Source organism: Gallinula chloropus (genome assembly GCF_964237585.1).
Source record: "Gallinula chloropus genome assembly, chromosome: 3".
NCBI classification, from domain to species: Eukaryota; Metazoa; Chordata; class Aves; order Gruiformes; family Rallidae; genus Gallinula; species Gallinula chloropus.
This window is the reverse complement of record NC_140087.1, coordinates 16288932-16308727: the sequence shown is the minus strand read 5'-3', so window position 1 is coordinate 16308727 and position 19796 is coordinate 16288932. Positions and strand designations below refer to the sequence as shown.

Sequence of the window (19796 nt, the reverse complement as noted above, 5' to 3'; positions counted from 1 at the left end):
TGAAAACAGAAATGGGAGTTCCTGACTGGGTGTCCTGGATGCTGATTATCCCCCATGAAGGTAGTTTCTTAATGACAATCAGGGAAATACAGTTAAAACATTACTTGACAGATTTCTCCTTTGAGAAACATCTACTTCTTATCAGGAAGCTATTTTTTGAAGAAAGTCAGGTTAATGCTTTTGAAAACCAAGTGCTGTTCTAGTAAGTCTCTTGTATTAATTGATAATTCCACAGCAAATGCACAGCAAATTTTCCTTTCCTGGAGACCAGAAAATTCGACAGACATATGAATAAAGAATGTCAACAGGAAAATTTGTGTTTGGAACTTCTACTACAAGAGACTTCTACAGAACAATCAGTTGGAAAATTATTTCTGTATTGGAAAAAAAGAGAACTTTCAAAACCAGACCTCATTACAGTAGACAAGTTTTGACACAGAAGTGAAAATTCTAAGCAGAAGTTACACCTGAAAATTATTCAGCTTACAACCTTGTTTCAAAAATTTATTTTTGAACTGCATTCCCAGACTGCATATATATCTTCCAAGAAAAACTTTTTCCTAGGAATACAGGTAACTTACAATTATGTCAATGTCCAAGAACACTTTTTGCCCTTGTTAGAAATAAATATCACTCATTATAATGAATACAAATGAATACAAAGCCATTTTCAGCAAACTGCAAGTCAGAAATGCCTGCACTGCAAAGGTTATGAATGTCCAAACTCAGAGAATTATGAAGATAACAAGTTTTAGCAGTCCTGCATGTTCAAACAAAAAATTGTGAAAATTAAAAAAAAAAAGCCATGAAGATGTAGATACTTTTAAGTTTTCAAAAGACAGATTTAATAGCTAAGCATCAGAAAGCAAGCACTTCATGTTTTCAGAACTGAATTCTCAATTAAAGCTTGCATCAGGTATCTAGACGAAATCCAAGTTTAGGAGAAATGTCTGTGCCCCATTCAACAACTAGCTGATATGTACCTCCCTTTTCTCCCAACAAGCACAAAAGAGCACAGGGATCTTGCATTATACTGGAAGGTCAGGACAAAAGGAAGCAACATTCTCATCTTGACAAAGTATTTCTTCAAATTACTTTACCTCCCCAGGGACAGCACCCAGGCACCAAAAGAAAGAAAATGTCTGAATAGTTGATTTAACCTTTTTTCCTTCAGAACACAAAAGAAACCCAAGACAATTTTTTTTTAGATATAGCAAATGTGTCTGTTTCATATCAGTCAAGGTCTGCTTTTACCTGCCATTGCTATTACCACTTAGTTGAAGCAGCAATTTTTGCTTAAATGAAATGCATTGATAGATGCTGTTTAACTAATGCAAACAAGCAAAGCAGCAAGAAATTACACATTCAGAGAGCAGAGAACACGGCTGTTATACAGAGAAGAATCCCTATGAATTTGCTATTTTAATGACCTACGCAGCACAGTCATATTTTCAGCTCAGTGGAAGATGCACATGCAAACCCCCTGTTTCCCAACAGGGCTAATGTTTTAAATCATTTTTATGAAAATATTTGCATTTCCATTGCACTCCAGTGATTACTGCGGGCCCGTACCTTGTAAGCATGCACTGTAATCAGTTTATTGCTGCCGCCGTTCTCACACGGCCCTACTGATGACTCATCTGTAGGAGAAGGGAACCGCACACGTTTGCTGTGCGAGACGGGCTTCTGGCAGCTCGGTTCCAGCAGAAGCTTTTAGAAGCCCAGGACAAAGCAGGACACAGCTGCCCCTGGAAGAAGCCTTTCGGTCACAGGCAGTTAGGCACATGGAGACTCTACCTACTGAAATGGACTTTTACTGCTCTATCTACTATTTCTTACTGGTTTGACTGGGGTTCTTTTCTGCATCATAACAAGCACACCCTTCACAGTAAATCAAAGGCATTTCTTGTCTTTTAATAAGGTTTCAAATACTTAAAGTACTGTGCAGCAGCTATGCAAACAGAGCTTGTCAAAATACTTCTGAACATTTAGCACTGACCTGCTAAATCCAGAAACAGAGATGGCTCCCCTGTTCCCAGTCCAAGATAAATTCAGCCACTGGATGAGAGTGCAGCGAGACTGTAGGTATTCCAGAGATGTGTCATTAATCCTCGCCCAGTAAGGTTGTAAACTGAGATGAATGTACTGTAGAGGATCACAGCAATGTTGATACAGTAGCTTACAAGTTTGTGCTAGTCTACACAGGTCTGGTACTGTAAGGTGACTCAAAATCAACTGGATGAGCTATATTAAAAACAGAAAAGAAAAAAAAAGTCACAGATGGTCATATATCATTTGAAGTGTTAAGGGGAAACCACAAAGGAATAAGAAAAGATGATTTAAGTTCCAAGAAAAGTAAATCCTTTTCCTTAGAAGTAACCTCTTGAATAAATCATTGATTAACTATTAAATAAGACTGCGCTGCCTTCTCACTCTGACGACACATTCAACAAGAAAGGAATAAAGCAGATCAGCATCTGAAAGCGGCAGGAAGCTCTGAAAATTAGATGTTTCTTTACCCATGCTAATTTAAACAGTGATATATATGTAAACACTATGTTTACATATTTCCCCTCACAACGTGCACTGCGGTTGATCAGAACACTGAATTGGCATCCTCCTCCTTCTCTGGTCTCTAAGATGGGAGTATATTTGCAGAGAACATGGAAAAACCGTACCACGTCCCAGTTTCCCCACACCATGAACTGATTTTGGATTTATTCCTCTGCTCCCTCCTTTAAGAAAAATCAGTGTCTTGTCTTCTCCCTTGTATCCTCTCCCTGCCATGCTAGACTATGCAACTACACACACACAAAAAAAATAGAACATGTTTGGATCCTCTTTTATGAAGTAATCTCTTTCTTGCTGTAATATTTCGAGACCATGTTTGTTTTATGCCACAGTCAAATCTGAAAGGCAAAACTGCTTTTCTACCTTTATCAGATTGAATAGTCTCAGCTCCACAATAATCGCCCGTCCTCCCGACTAGCAGCACTATGTATGTTTTCATAATGACTTACCTCACACTCAGCAATGAAGAAATATTCCCTGTCTCCTGTCATGCTGTTTTCCTTTCTAATGGAAGATCAACACACACAGACACATAAATACTTTAGGAAACAACAAAACTGCTCAAGGAAAACAGCCCCTCCTTTAGCTTAGAAATTGAGAGAAAGCACACTTGTAGAATGAAATCTAAAAATTAATGTTTACTTTACCAGGGCTGCCTTTAACAGCTACAAGTACCTGCACTCAAGTTATGTAACTAAAAATGACAAAGTGTTTTCAAGAAGAGTGGGAAACAGAAACTCACTGAAATGAATCAGTGCAGTTAAAAAAACCCCAACCAAACAAAAACAAAAAACACTCCCACAAAGCATCTCAAACTCTAGAGTCCCGTGGCCCTTTCAAAATACCATAATGTTTCATTTTAATGTCTTACAAGGATTCATAAGATAAAAGTGCCAAAATTCAGAATAAAATGCTTGACACAAAATGAAAATGAAGCTCTTTGTGAGATCCAAACAGATTGTACTTCCAATGTACCAGTTGATTATGCAGCTAGCTTCCGCCTCCCCTCCTCCCCCTTCATTTTTGGAAGAGAAGAAATAAGAAAACAATCCAACTTCCTGCAAAATGAAAAATGTTACTTCCTACTCAGCTCCAGATTTAGTATTTGGATTTCAAACATGATCTACAACTCCTCAAAAAAAAAAAAACCCAAAATCAACTTCCAAGTCTAATGCCAAAATAGTGTTCGCATATACTCCAGTTTCTCTCAACCTTATTTCAAGCCTTCCCTCTTCCCGCCTCCTTGCTCCTCCTTCCCTTAAAAACAGCCCAGTCTTCTTGCCTATGAAAAGGTGCCTGGAGCTCTCACCTCAGCTTCATGCAGAGGATGTGCATAGACATTTCAATCTGACAGCAACATGCATATAAAATTTATAAAATCCATATTAACTGCAGTTTATGTAATCAGAGTTCACTCCCAAGTGACATTTAGGTTGCTGGCATTTTTGTATCCGAGAGAGAGCAGAGTAAGTAGGAGCTAACAGACATGTAATCCCACATTAATAGCTTGAGTCCTGTTTGGCTCAGACCCATACTTCAGCTTTTGAGTTTCTTGGCAGTTTTGTTTGTCATTCTCATAGTAGATACCTAAACATACATATATTTTTCTAAGGCGACCAGTTCACTTTAAGTAATTCTCAACATTCTGAAAGACAGCTTCAAGCTATTTTGAAATATGTCAGCTACTCCACACTCTGTAAGCCACACAAATATCTATTTTATGAATGTCTTTTCCCTCAGATTTTTCCCATGCTTATTTAGGAAGTTTTGCAGAGCAGAGAGCTCAGCAACAAAGGCTGCAGTTAGCTAAATTTATGTCCGTAATAATGTCTGACAACACCAAAGTAACACAAATTTTGTTCAATGGAAAAAAAATAGAAGTTATTTTGTAACTTCTGAGCAGTAAAGATAATGGTGAATGAAACTATAAATGCCTCACCAATGTCCCTTTACACTAACTGATGACTTTAAGGAGCATTTAATAACATAAAGGAATTTGCAATCTTGCCACACCTGAGATGAAATCTCTTACCACATGAATGCTTTAATCAGAAAAAATAACAATCCTTCTTTATTTTTTACTGAAATTATGCTACTTCATAATATTGAGAATGAAAAAAAATTATAATGAAGTGTCACTACTACAACATTAAGATATAAAGTACTTTTTTTGCCTGGCTTTTGATTAAACAAAGATAACAGGTTCCAAACCTACAGACTAATAACCATTAATCACCGTTAGTCTGGAGTCTGGTGTCTGTCAGAAATTTGCTTTTTATGTATGTGTATCCTAGCATAAAGTACAATTTGATACTGTAATGAGAGTGTGACATGATGTGCTGTATTGTGCTACACGGCACTGATGGTGATTCCAAGAATGCTGCAGAACTGAGTGTCTGCGCTGAAAACTGATTACATCATAACACAGCTTCTCGCAAACAACTGCTTTAACTATGATTTTAAGAAACATTGTGGCAATCATTGTTTCACACTTTTTAATAAATAAATTGATCATTACAAACAAAGATTATCAGAAAAAAAAACCAGTCCAAAGGAATATAAAAAGGAAACCAAAATGTAATTTATACAACACTGATCACTTTTTTTGGGCTGTGATGGATCAAAAAATACAAATGTACTTTCTCTTCCATTTCAAGTGCCAACCTAGCCCACATCAGCTTTAGAGATGTGGTTTCATTACTGTGAAAACTTCCAAAAACTGGAGGTTTCCAAACCATTACTCTCCATAACAATTACTAACACCAGCATACAAATTTGCTGTGTGCTGATGGAGCACAAAAAAAGATGCCGATTCATACTTGATCGGTGTGTGTTTTATCATCATGTCCTAACTGCAGTGCCTAACACATTAGCATATACTTTTAATTATAAATTAAAAGTCAAAACATCTTTAAAAAAAAACCCAGACATCTCGCCCACTGCATCAAAGTTTGCTTACAAGCTCAGACAGGATCACCATCACACTCCAACACATGGGATAAAAAATTACCAATGGTCCTGCTCCTAACAGTACTTCCCTACCTCAAAATTCCTCCAGCTTCTTAAAGCTGAGTAACAGCAAGCAATAGCCATTTGCACCCCATAACATACTGCCTGTGGCTAAAGCACAATAATCCAGAACTTGATTTGGTCAGAAAATAATGCTTGGATGATGATTAAACCGAGAATATCTGCCCTTTCCACAAGCTTCCTCCTTCAGCTCTTCTACGTGAGTCCCTCCAACATGAAAATATATTGGCCTATGCAAACCACTCAATTCAGAAACATGCAGATGAACGACTTGCAGGTTTTTTTCATTCAGCAGCTAGAGCTGCCACAGCTTAGACTCTAATTAGAATTGATACAAAGACTCACTCAAAGGACTAAGGATGTGTGCACAAAAAAGCAAAGACAGAAAGCAAGGAGAAGATGATGGCTTTCCAGGGCTTCTGACATTCCTCAGCGCAGCTTAAGAAAGCAGAGCCCCGATTTCCACCATCCTGTAGCTTGCACCAGCAAATGCATGCACATTTCATAGCCCATGTGAATACATGAAAAGTGGATCTCACAACTGTTACACAAAACACAACCATTTAAGTCTCTTCTTTACTCATATAATATGCTTTGGTGGAACAGGCTTTACATCACTAGGCTGTAGGCTCAGGTCTTCTCAGCAGTGAGAGGCTGTAAAGGTTTTAAAGTCCCTTCTTGATTCAAAGAAAAGGAAAGGATCTTAGTGCCAAGACTGCGCAATCGAACAATCGAGACTCCAGGAGGACTAAAGCTGGAGAGATCTTCTCCATGTGGCATCATTCAGAGCTCTGTCTGCTAGAGCAGCTGGCAGTATATTGGCCATTAACTGACGGGAAACTTGTGCCATATGACTATTAGATTAGCTGTTAAGACAGCTTTTAGGATCCTCATGAGCTTCTCTTCCCAAAGAGAGGCATAAAGTCTTGCTAGTTATCTGAAAAACTACAAATATTTGTTCTGGAAAGATGCAAGAAGTTTATTATTGAGAGAAGAAAGTGTATGACACTTAAAAATGCTCCTGCTTATTGTTCCAACTCTTGTATCGTTTGAGAGATGTATCATTTGAGGGATGCAGATCTTACACTCAAGACCTGTTTTCCTGGAAACACAGATGCCAAATCCGCATTTTGCAGTGAAATTCACTTCCCCAGTAGACATGGGGAAGTGAATAGACATGCCTAAAAGACTATAAATCTTGTAGGCAGCTAGAAGAAAAATTGGCTTTAAGGAATTATAAAGATGTCATTTACATATTTTTATATTAAAATTTATATATATATAAAAAAAAAAATCTTTGGACTGAAGCATGCAGGATTTCTCCTGCAGAAGGATTTCTCCTCTCTGGAGAACAAGAGTTAAGTTCTTGGTATCTGGGACATCTTGGTTTAACATAGGACAGGAATGGTTGGACTTGATCTTAAAGGTCTTTTCCAACCTTGTGATTCTGTGACTGGTGAGTCTCAAACTGCACAACAGGTATGATGTGGAAGGTATTCCTCACCTATCTCAAAGGCTTTTAACTTGCTCAGGCCTTCAGGTCTCAAACATTCCTGCAAAGCTGACTAAGATCTTACTCCTTCCACTTTACAAGCAACACAAATTTGTCAGCGATAACTGAGAAGAAAGACCAGGACACTAAATGTTTCCTAGAAAATCCTTCCTCCATTTTAAGGTAATTCTGGCGAACAGATGATAGCACAAGCACTTCACAGCTACTGAGGGCTGGTTAACACCATCCACGAGCAGGGAAGGAGAATACTCTCATCTAGTTCATCCAAGATGTCACCCTTTCTTCTAAGGAAGCCTGTGCTCCAGGAGACAGGCATTTTTCTCTTTTGTTGGTTAGAGCTCACACTGCAGCAAGCCATTCCTAAGACCACTTTGAGGAACACCACAGCCTATGAAAGGACAGTCTGTGGAAGTTTCAGAAGGACAACAAAAGCAGAAAAAAACCCCAAAGGCTGGAGGAACTGCTGCCTACTTGAAGATTTGCACAGAAGACCATTACACCTGTGTATTTTGTGTATTACAGAGGGTAGTATGAAAAAAAGCCTGAACAGCTCAAACATTGGTATACCTATGAAGACTTAGGATAGCTACACACTCACAGGCAACATGAACATTTTAGAAGATACAGTTTTTCACATAATGTATCAATCAAAACTGGAAGGAGTCAGCAGTCGCCTCACTTCATCATTATAATGTTCGAACAATTCCCAGAAAAATCTGATGCTTGTCAGTCTTGAAGACAGCATGCAGACTACTGTTCCCATATCTGATGTGATAAAAACTGTCACACTACAAAGTACAACATTTTTGTTGTTCTGATACCCAAGCCTTCCAGCTGGACCAAGAAGGTGGGTGACTGGGATTTCTGCTGTCACAAAACCAGTCCAGAAATAATCTTTTGTAGTTTTCTGATAAATATTCCACACATATTTTCAGTCTCTCTAAATCAAAGCCGCAGAAAAGAAACCCCGTTCTTGGTATTGACAGACCATATAAATGCATTCATGAAACCAAACATGTTAAAAAATGGATAAAAAAAGGAAGCTGGAACACAAACAAGAAAGCAGAAAAGCACAATCAAGTATACGGAGGCAGAATTTCATAGGAGTAACAGGACTACACAAATACTTCCTGAATTGTAATCTTAATATGTATAATCAGGTGAAACAGAAAAGACATTAATCAATCTCACAGGTAGTCTACTATACTACAGATCAATTTATCCAGCCTTTTCGAACAAGACTTCCTAGATTTAAATCAAGTTTTCTCTACAATTAATTTATTTGAATGACTAAACCCAACAAATTTTCAAAGGCAGTTACACATTTTGAGATGTTGTGGAATTAACTGCACCTTTCCATATGCAAAGTACTTACTTTACTTTAGTACTGATATACAAGCACCAACAGTAAAACATACTAAACTCCACATGGACTCTGGGAAAAAAGCCCATAAGCGCTAGAGTAACTCAGGATGAAGTTAGCATCTTCATTTAACATTCCACTGTAGCAGGAACAACAAGAACAACAAAAAACAAACTCAAGAAGTCTTAGAAGAAAGATACACAGAAGAGAGTTGTTACTTTCTCTCCCTCTGTTTCCCTGGCAGACTTCTGCAGGTTACTAAGAGCGCATAGACACCCAACCCATGGCCTTCACACAACATACTGGGGTGCTCAGAGACAAAAAGAGATAATAAAACCAAAATACTACTTGACTGGATCAGCATTTCTGAGAACACCCTGCAATCAGTGACAGCATCTCTCACTGTCCTCCCTTTGCTTTCCAAAGCCAGTTTGATTCAAGCCACAAGCACCCTGGCCACCTGGTGAGTTGCCACAACAATCACATGCTGCTTCTGTCAGACATTGCAGTACCCCAAAAAGCAGGAACACCCATAACTCTGCCCAAGTCCAGAGGTTTGACCAGCAAGTCAAGTCTCCTTTCCACCACACGCAACCCAGTTTATTTCATGTGAGATGAAGACAATTACTTGGTCTTTCAAATCTTACTCTAATGAGGGTAGTCCATGGAAGGCTACCAGGAATTTCCTGGCCTGCACACGATAGTCATCAATCACACTTCACAATCTCATTGTACTGGGAATTACAGGAAAGAAGATATTTTTCTACACTGACTCTGAGCATACTTGCAACTGCCTGACTGCCAGGGGATCTGAGCAGAGTAGTTTTTTCACAACTGTTTATGCTATCTATAGCACTGAAAAAAGTAGCAAACACATCAAAACAAGGCAGTGTACAGGGGTCCAGATTTTTACTCACACCATGATTCAAAACTCAGCTGGATGGAAGAGGCTTATTTCATAATAATATGAAAATATAGCAGTTTCAATAACAAAGTTCTGGGGTTTTGTAAGAAAGATAACAGAAGAAGCAGCTTTTAGTCCATTACAAAACTATTTCCACTTCTAGATCTTGATCTGGGCTTTCCATATCTCTTTTATATATCATCTTCATCAAGCATGAGGACCAAAACTATTGGAAAACTGCCAGAAGCTTCTAAGTTCAGGAGCAAGAAATTCAAGGCTATGATAACTGGCTGTGTGTGAGTGGACAGACTCCTGAGATATAAAAGTTCAGTAACTATGCAAATACCAGCAAGGGGGCTTGCTAGCATCCATCCATGGAAGCAGACAGATAATTCAGGCATAGCTACACAGTAACTACAGGAGATTCACAATGCAAGGAGCTATAACTGGAAAAACCAATAGTCTTGACCAGTATCCTATAATAAGCACCTTTGCAGCCTTAATGATCAAGACAAACACACTGAGTATACACATGCTTTTCTTACCTCATAAGGCAGCTTATCGAAGTATCCATTAGTTGACCATTCCCTGAGGGTAACAATGCTCAACTGTTTACTAAGATTGTCCATTCCACAGCCATACTTCTCTTCATCCTCATCTTCATCAATATCGTTCATATCAATCATTGAAGTCTTGAGTGAAAGCACAGGTCTCTCTTTGACACCATGTAGTACTACTGCATCCAGTTCGGTGTAGTAGTCCAGGAGAGAGCTGTTCACTTCCAGTCGGATTAAGTTTGTGGGAAAGTTTATCTGCTTGATACAAGGTGTGAACTGCCGAGCCTGGGGACCATTCACCTTTGTAGGTGCCTCGGACCAAAGGATTTCCCATCTGTGAAAGAAAAAATTGCACACACAGACAGCATAGGGATTAAAATCAAAGTTATTAAAGACACTTCTCAACACAGGAAGAGTGAGTCTCTATCAGAATTATTTAATAAATGAGAAACATTGTTGAAAAGACAATGAAAATGTTACATTTTCTCTAGACTTGGTAAATATCCTAAGGATGAATTTACCAGGGCACACTAATTCATGACCTTAGCATATTTTCTCTGCATTGCTAACTACAAAAACAAGCTCTGTGCTCAGTCACACACTCACATTAGAGTACTGTTATTCACACACAAGTTGTTCTAACATTTCACATGTAAGGCAATCATAACAAACAGATTAGGATGTCTTCACAATGATGGTCTATTAGTATAAGTAGGCAGGGAACAGTCTTGCCACATAACCCAAGAGAGTCACATGACCTCTCATTTCCCCTCAAAACACAACCAACCAAACAAAACCACACCCCACAGCTCAGACTTTTTAAGGTCAAATCTGCTCAAAATGCAGCACTGCAAATTATTAAAATAACCCAAACCAATCTATATTTTACTTTGTTTTCTGTCTTAAAAAAATAGTTTGCTTGACTAAAGTAATTCACTGTAAACAAAGAAAACAGCATCTTCAAGTCATTTTTGAAAGGGTTCTACGCGAAAAAACCCTCTGAATTTCCAAGCTGCTAAACTGAAAAGTTTTTCTCCTCTTTGGTGCAGTGACAGAAAGAGGTTCAGGGCATGCACAGAACTTCCACACATACACTCCCATTTTTACACACAGACCTCAAATCCCTTCCAGTGAATGACAGTGAAACCTGCTACCAACTGAGTAAGCTAGAGAATCAGGTCTTACATTCGTCAGGTCTGCAGTGCTCCCAAGCTTGCAAAAAGGCCTGAAAACAGAAACACATTTTGTATCTGGATGGGTCCCTGTCACTGAATGGATTTTAGAGGTCCTTCAGTCACTGATGCCCATCTTTACCTCCCTCAGGTCTAGTTAATTCCTAAAGAAGGAAGCCTCCACCAGCCAACCACGGCTGCTACTGTCCTTGACAATACAGTGAGAGATATCTCTGCATCCCATCTGCAAAACCCTGACACATCCACATCTGCACCACTTCTTTCCAATCACCATAGTTCCAGCTTCAAATATTTCTCTCAGGCCACTTGTCCTTTCACACAGGCTTCAGAAACACTCTACCAGCTCCCTAGCTCCTCCACATCTTGGCTTTTCAGATACCACTTAGAAGTATTGCTCAACACTGACAAGTACTGCAGAACACAAGGGGGAAAACAATTAGTAGAAAGAATTGAGTAAGTAAAGTCAATCATGCTTTGTTTTCCACAACCAAATGCCTAAATGCTGCCCACCATAACAAAGTAAAACAAATGTAAGGGCTTTCATTAAAACATAGCACACAGTATAAATAAGGCTTGGTGTTTGCTACTACTTCAAGGATAGGAAAATAAATCCATATTGGCTGAAACTTCCATTTCATATTGGACATTTTCAGGCATGCACAGATAAATTTTCCTATCCTACATCATGCTGCTCTCCACAAATACCTTACAGTAGAATGGGAGGCCTGCAGAAGTCTTCTGTCAAAGGAGAGGGGGGAAAAAAGAAACAAGAAAAGAAAAGGCAGAAGTAATGAACTAAAAAACAACATGCAGGACTGGTGAATACATGGCAGATCAGAGAGCACCAAAATAGGTTAGTGGACAACTCTACCCTAAGGTCAACCTTTTTTCTAGGAGATATTTATTACTAAGGGAAGGTTTCATTCATTTAGGCAATGCACATCAACCCCTGGCAAAAAGTAGCAGATGTAGTCCCACCGCCACACCCCCTCACATGGGTCGATCCCCTAAGCAAACAGGCAATGCTGGCACACATCTTGAACACATCCAGATCACCATCTGACATTTTGCTTACATACTTTCATGTACCCACTCCAACTATCCTTAGTGAAACTCAAGGCTATTTTCCCACTAATTTAGCATATGCTGGACCATCAACTTTTAACAGAATGTGTCTCAGTTACTGACTTCTTTGGTGCCCTGGAGAAAAGATTATTTTGCAGGAGCAGAGCTCTGGAAAAAAATAATGCGCTTGGAGGTCCAGGGTCATCAAACTTCAGAGTAATAACCTCCTTCAGGAAGCAGTCCCTCTAGTTCCCAACATTTGTAATAAACTAAAGAGTAAATCATAGAATCACAGAATAGTTTGGGCTGGAAGGGACCTTAAAGACTGTCAAGTTCCAAACCCATACCATGGGCAGGGACACCTCTCACTGGGCCATGCTGCTCAGGGCCCCATCCAACATGGCCTTGAACACTGCCAGGGAGCGAGGGCTGGGGGGCAGCCACCACTTCCCTGGGCCGCCTTGCCAGTGCCTCACCACACTCACAGGCAAGAATTTCTTCCTAATTGTCAATCTATCCCCTTCCAATCTAAAACCATTCCCCCTCATGCCATCACTTCATGCCCTTCTAAAAAGTCCCTCCCCAGCTTTCCTGCAGGCTCCCTTCAGGTACTGGAAGATGCTATAACATGTCCCTGAAGCCTTCTCTTCTCCAGACTGAACAAGCCCCACTCTGCCGGTCGTCATAAGAGAGGTGCTCCAGCCCTCTAATCACCTTTATGGCCCTCCTCTGGACCTGTTCCAATAATTCCTTCTTACATTGGGGACTCCAGAACTGGACACAGTACTCCAGGTGGGGTATCCTGAGAATGCAGCAGAGAGGAAGAACCATCTCCCCCAACCTGCTGGCCACGCTCCTTTTGGATGCAGCCCCAGATACGGTTGGCCTTCTGGGCTGCGAGTGGGCTTTGGCAGCTCGTGTCAGGCTTCTCATACACCAGCACCCCCAAGTCCTTCTCTGAAGGGCTGCTCTCTATCACTTCATCTCCCAGCCTGTATTGATGAGGATTGCCCCAACCCAGGTGCAGGACCTTGTACTTGTGAACCTCATGAAGTTCAACATGGGCCCACTTCTCCAGGTTGTCCAGGTTCCTCTGGATGACAACATCCTGTAATTCTGGCATGTCAACTGCACCACTCAACTTGGCATCATCTCATAGCATGTCTTTTTTACAGTCTTGTGCAACTGTACATTACATACCACATGCTGATGAACAAGGCCACCAGTGACTATTTTCCATTGTCCTTGTCATATTGTTTTAATCAACAGCCTACCAATCTAACTTTAAAGGAGTTCACTGGAAAAATTCAAGTCTATCAGGTTGATTTGATGCTTTTCTCTCCCTCAGTGTCACTGCACACAAGTACAGGCCACAGCAATTGCTTTAAGTCACAGAGTTGATATATTCCTCCCCAGTGCAGGCATACTCTTCATATACCCATTACTGGCAGTGGTTTCTTCATCTAGCACCAGCACTTTGGCACTTAATGCGCTACACGTAATCTGAATGGGAGTAAAGACTCCACGGTTGGAACTGAATTAGAAAGTCTAAATTTCCAGGAGGCTTTAGTAAGAACTCCATTTCTTCTGTTCTGGAGCACTTGTTTTGTTAGTCAACCACTTCAAAATCCATCAAAGAAAGACATTTTGACAGTCAGTCCTGGTTTGAGGGTGAGTGCCAAAATCAGCTTCTGTAATAAGGCTGCCTGCGTTTGTTCCAAATGTAAGGTCCTCAGTCAACCATTTAACCCAAAACAACTGAATTCCCAGAAATACCTGTAAAGAAGTCAAAGGATTTTTTCTTTCCCCCTGCCCAGTGAGTTAATTCAGCAGCTCTCAAAAAATCAAGCAGAATCAAATGACTGATGGTAGGACACACTGTCCTCAACTCCTGCAGATATACAGTAGCAGCTGTTCAAAGGTGTTGCAATGAGAGTGCTTTGATAAGGTTTCACCAGTGATGTCCTAGAACGCGGTAGTCTTCACACTGCCATGCAAAGCCTGAGCAAGAGGCAGTAACATCAGTGTTACTTTCTGTGGTGACAGAAGAAAATGAAGACATTTAAGCAAAGTTTTTCCATTCAGCATTCATGGACTCAGTTTTCCCATTAGATTTCTCTCATGAAGTCTCATTCTACTCACATTTCTGACACTAAAGACTCCATACACCTCTATGCTAAAAAATAAATAAATAAAAATTTCCCATTCTCCTTCCCTCACCATACAGAAAAACACAGTCTAGTGATTTTTAGGCTGAGAAGCATGCTTTCAAGGCTTGTGTCAAATAAGAGCACATCTTTAATACCTGTTTGGGGTTTTTTTACTGACCTAATGCTGTTAGAAAGCTTTTTAATGGCTGATGACTAAATAGACCTGGTTACTTCTGAAGAAAATGCATAACAAGATCCTTTGGCAAAGTGGTTCCTAGGAAAAGTGATCTACTTTCTTTCTGGAACGACAAGATTAAACTTTCCTGCAATCTATTGAGATTTCTTGCACTGTAAAATTGAGATTGCTCTAGAAAGTGAATAAAGCACCACATGCTATTCAAGCACAAAAAATACATTCCCTGTCCCAAGAAACTTACAGTTGCATTAACAGACAAAAGAAGGAAAAGTTTCAGATAGAGGGACAAGGCGAACATAAGGAAACTCAGAGAACAGTATGACCATACATTTGCTGAAATGGCAACTTCTGCAACAATTATAATCATGGTATGTAATTATAATACATCCCAGCCACCCTTCTCCAAGCAAGCGCTCCGTAAATAATCTGTAGGCTACTTACAAGAAACCATCTCCTGCCTGCTAAGATGCCATGGATGCCTCAGCATACCAGGTTCAACACAACTTGGAAAGCGCAGCCCTAGTCACAGCTGTGAGTTCATAAATACAAAAGGCAGGGAAGGCAGTTCTGAACTATTCAGATCAAGGTGACAAGCCAAGTTCACAGCAGCCTAATTACTAGGGGGAAATACACAGCAGATTTATTTTCAATTCTACTTTGAGAATTCAATTCTAAAATACCAGGGAGAGCAGACAGGACTCCAAGAATGCTCAAGGCATTTAAAACAGCAAAATCTATTTCAAATAACTGTTCTGGCCACATAAGCTTTCTACGGGACTGTGTCCTGTGAGCCCAGAATTCATTCTTCTATGACAGTCATATGGACAAGGAAAAGCTGTTTCCCTGAAGATGTCAAAACAAGTTACAAGTAAGGATGCAAATGGCTAGAACTTAAGTTGTGTGTTACACATAGGTGAGATACAGCCCCGAAGGTCCCTTATCACACTCCAATGTGTTGAGGGTATCTGCAGTGTTTTGGGTGCCTTCATCTGAGATTCACAGGGAATAAAAGGTAGACAACCATGTGAATTTCACTCTCTAAAAGCAAGAGACTCAGGATATTTAACTTTCAGTATACTCCCCTTATCATAAGGGGGACTTGGGTTTTGTTTGGGTTTTTTAACCAAATATTTTGATCCCAATCTTGGTTGCCAACAAAAAAATCTGCAGCATTCCCTCCTGGATCAGACTTCCAGAGAGAGAGAGCCTACTGCCTAAATACAATGAAATTCCTAATGGAAGGAGATAGAGCCTTTTACTTTGTCCACCTTCCTTAGCCTGCTCCTCTGGTTGCAGCAGCTTCTACTTCAACAGGCTTCGAGACCTTCAGAAAGAGGAAGGAATCTCACGTGCAACAAACACAGCGAAGCTAGGAAAGACTGAGCCAAGCTGTTCATCTACAAATCAGATCTGGAATTTTGCTCAAAAGAACATCTAACAAAATTCTAAATGACAGGAAAGAACTTCAATTAAAAAGAAACAAATGGTGGGAACGCACAAGGCAGAATGGAACTACTCCCAGCCAGTCAAATGATCGTGGTATCTTGTCTGTGAGAAAAAAACCTCATCAATGTTAGACTTTATCTGTGGAAAACAAGAAAAAAATCATCACAAAACAATCTCCAATCTACTAAAAAAGCAATCATTGTGTAGCAGTAGGGACATATGCTATGAAACATCACCCCTTAGCGCTGCCACACATCCCAGACTAGTTAGGAATCTCTGGGTTTGAGCTTTTATAAAAGCACATGAATACATGGTGTCACAGTAACGTACATGAGATAAGAGAAACTGTCAAATTAAGTTAAAAAAAGACCACGACAGAAGAAGAACAGGGACCATTTTTTTCTTTTATATTCCAAATTTAAAAAGCAAAGTTATTTTTGTAAAAAGAAAAAGTTGAAAAACTTCTGGAAAAATTATTTGTGACTTGAAAGCTCCCTTTAAACACACACAAACTCTTTCCATCTGACAGCAGTTAACTATTAGGAGTATCAAAACGTTTCAAAAGGGCTGACACCAAGAAAGCCATTAGGGAATGGCAAAGAGTAAGCCTTCTGAGTAAATGAGGATGAAAAGGAAATGGGTAAAAAAAACCCACTTTTTCCTCATGACAGAAGCTAGCTGTGTCTTATCCATCAATCTGATATGCTATGAGAAACAAAGAAAATTCTCTTGTTTGAGTTCAGGTGCCACCTCCCCATCACAGCTGTGTGGAGCTCTGCCTCTTCCACCAGATGAAGAGGGACTTATCTTTGTCACCAAACCCTAATGTACACCACGGTACAAAAATCTCAGGGCTGTAGTAGTACAATAATCATAGTGCAAAACAATATGAAAAAAAGAGAGGGATTTCTTCACCACCTAACAACTGAGACTATATGCTACAATATTCCTTTAATCTCAGGATAGTAATTTTTGCTTGGATTTTCTGCACTCAGAAAATACATGTAACAAATTTGTACAAGGATACTAACATTTGTTAGGATAGTTTAAGAAATTAGCAAACACTTCTCACCAGTCAAGGTGTGAGTGGCACTAATGAAAAGCAGAAAAGGTCTCCACGTGTAAAGACAGCAGTTCTCTGACATTTATGATTTTTAAGAAGTGGTTTATTCAGAGGAATGATATAATGTCTTCTGTGTTTAAAGGAGCAAAAGACTGAGAATGCTTAAATTGTTAGAAGCTGGTTAAACTACAATGAAAAAAAATTCACAGCAACTCTCTTGGTTTAAGCATTATAATTATTTAGGATCAATTATATTCCATTCTGAAAAATGTATGCTTATTTCCATTCCATGAAGGGCCAATCCTGTCCCTAAAAGGACTCTGAATAAGGTGACCTGAGACAGTGTCCCACAAATCTGTAACTAATGGCAGCATTCAATGCGTCAGCAAGACAGGGACACGACTATAAAGCTTCTTCTGATCATGTGCACAAATCATTCTTTCATGTAACTGAAGCATAAAGGGAGAAACCAACAAACACATTGGTCAACAACATGGGCTATAGCATTTTTTCTACAAGAATACATAACGTGCTCTTGAGCAAGTCCCTAGTACAAGTTGAAGCAGTCCAGAAAAGAGCCACAAAGATGGAGCACCTCATATGAAAAGACAGGCTGAGAGAGCTGGGCTTGTTCAGCCTGGAGAAGGGAAGGCTCTAAGGAGACCTTAAAGCAGCCTTCCAGTACCTAAAGGGCCTACAGGAACATTGGGGAGGGCCTGTATACAAGGGCAGGTAGCGATAGGACAAGGGGTAATGGCTTTAAACTAAAAGAGGGTAAATTTAGATTAGATAGAAAAAAAAACATCTTCTGTGAGGGCGGTGAGGCCCTGGCACAGGTTGTCCAGAGAAGCTGGGGCTTCTCCCTCCCTGGCAGTGTTTAAGGCCAGGTTAGATGGGGCTTCTGGGGCAACCTGGGCTAGTGGAGAGTGTCCCTGCCCATGGCAGGAGCTTGGAACCAGATGAGCTTTGGGGTCCCTTCCAGCCCAAACCATTCTGTGACTCTCTGAAGGACTGTGGCACACCAAGTCCTTACAGAGCCTCTTGGAGGTTAGTTGATCTTACACATAGCAAAGTCGAGGATGAGCTGATGTTTTAAATACTAAATGAAGAGGGGGGGAAAAAGATTACTCAGCTCAACTAGCATATTCCACCAAGCGTAACATTCAAACAAGTTTCAACACACTTTTTCCTCTCAACAGTTTTGACTCCACCATTAATTTGGTCTTTTTATAGCAAGGTAAGAACTGGTGAAAAGGAACCTTTCTAATGATTTGCCCTTTCTACATTGGTGAATAGAAACAGATCCAGACTCAGCAGATGAAACAAAGCAGCACTGTAATGATTTAGGTAATAAGGTGATTTAAAATTGAGTATCAAAATAGTCAGAAGAGGAAAAAAAGTTTCCAAGTTTTTTAAGAAAAGGAAAACACGTTTTCCTTTGAGTAACTGGGACATGGCCTTTTTTAACAGAAAAAAATAGTATGACAGTTTAAGTCCAAAACATCGCTTAAACACAGAATTACCTGAGATTATCAGCAGCCTTCTACCTTCAAAAGAAGTAGTTCTTAGTTGACATCTCAAAGAATTTTTGTAGGTGAAAACAAGGGACCAAGAACTGAAGCAGAAAAGAGATCACATTCTTGCAACTCTTCGTATGCTTCTCACAAACATGAGCAAGTGAACAGAGAAAAAATACTGCATACCCCATGTGGAGAAAGGGATCCTTCATCTTACCTTCAAAACACAATCCACAAGACATATTTGTCTCTTTCTGGAAGGAAGGAGACAAAACAAATGTGCAGCTCAGAAGAAAGGAGACTAACCACATGTGCAGCTCTGAACAGGCAAGTCCTGCTGAGGAAATGGAAGCAAAAAAAAAAAAAGCCCCACTGATACTTCCCTAGCATCAAGACTGCCAAGTATTGAAGATACAGCATAGCCAACTGGTTCTGAGGCTCCCTGAGACAAACTACTTGTAGAAAAAAAAGAGTTCTTAACCTAGGTAGATAGAATAGAAGACATTCCTGCCTACAAAGAAAAATCAGAGTCCTACAGAAGCTTTATTTCTTTTTAATGAAGGGACAGTCTGAGCTCTCACTGTGACCACACCCCAAGAGGAGTCATAAGCACATCCCCAAAAGTTTTTTATTAGTATTTTCTCTTTCATCTTTAAGCTTTCTGAACAAACTTCTCCTTTTTTTTTTTATTGCACCTTACTAAATAGCTCCTTCATAGAACCATAGAATATCCTGAGTTGGAAGGCACCCATAACGATCATCAGGTCCAAATCCTGGCTCCACACAGGGCCAGCCAAGTCAGAGCATGTGACCAAGCGCACCATCCAGACACTTCCTGAACTCCGACAAGCTCAGTGCTGTGACCACTTCCCTGGGGAGCCTGTTCCAGTGCCCAAGTACCCCCTCAGTAAAGAACCTCTTCCTAATATCCAACCTAAACGTCCTCTGTCACAGCTTCATACTGTTCCCTTGGGTTCTATCGCTGGCCATCAAACAAAGGAGATCTGCGCCTGCCTCTCTGCTCCCTGTCAGGAAGCCACAGACCCTGATGAGGTCCCCCCTCAGCCTCTTCTTCTCCAGGCTGAACAAATCTAGAGACTTCAGCCTCTCCTCATAGGAGTTCCCCTCCAGACCCTTCCCCATCCTCATTGCCCTTCTCTGGACACTTTCCAATGTTTTTGTATCCCTCTTGTACTGTGGTGCCCAAAATTGCACCCAGCACTCGAGG

The 19796-nt window shown here is 40.1% G+C and overlaps 1 protein-coding gene across 1 annotated transcript in view; it reads right to left on the bottom strand.

Annotated features, from left to right (window-relative positions):
• The window catches only part of FBXL4 (F-box and leucine rich repeat protein 4), a gene marked incomplete at its 5' end in the record, with an annotated part of 56805 nt that overhangs the window by 34904 nt on the left and 2105 nt on the right, over positions 1–19796 (bottom strand). The window contains 2 exons of the mRNA XM_084261941.1: positions 2000–2244; positions 9927–10272. Coding sequence (XP_084118067.1) covers positions 2000–2244; positions 9927–10272 — 591 coding nt within the window. The remainder of the gene's footprint in view (positions 1–1999; positions 2245–9926; positions 10273–19796) is intronic.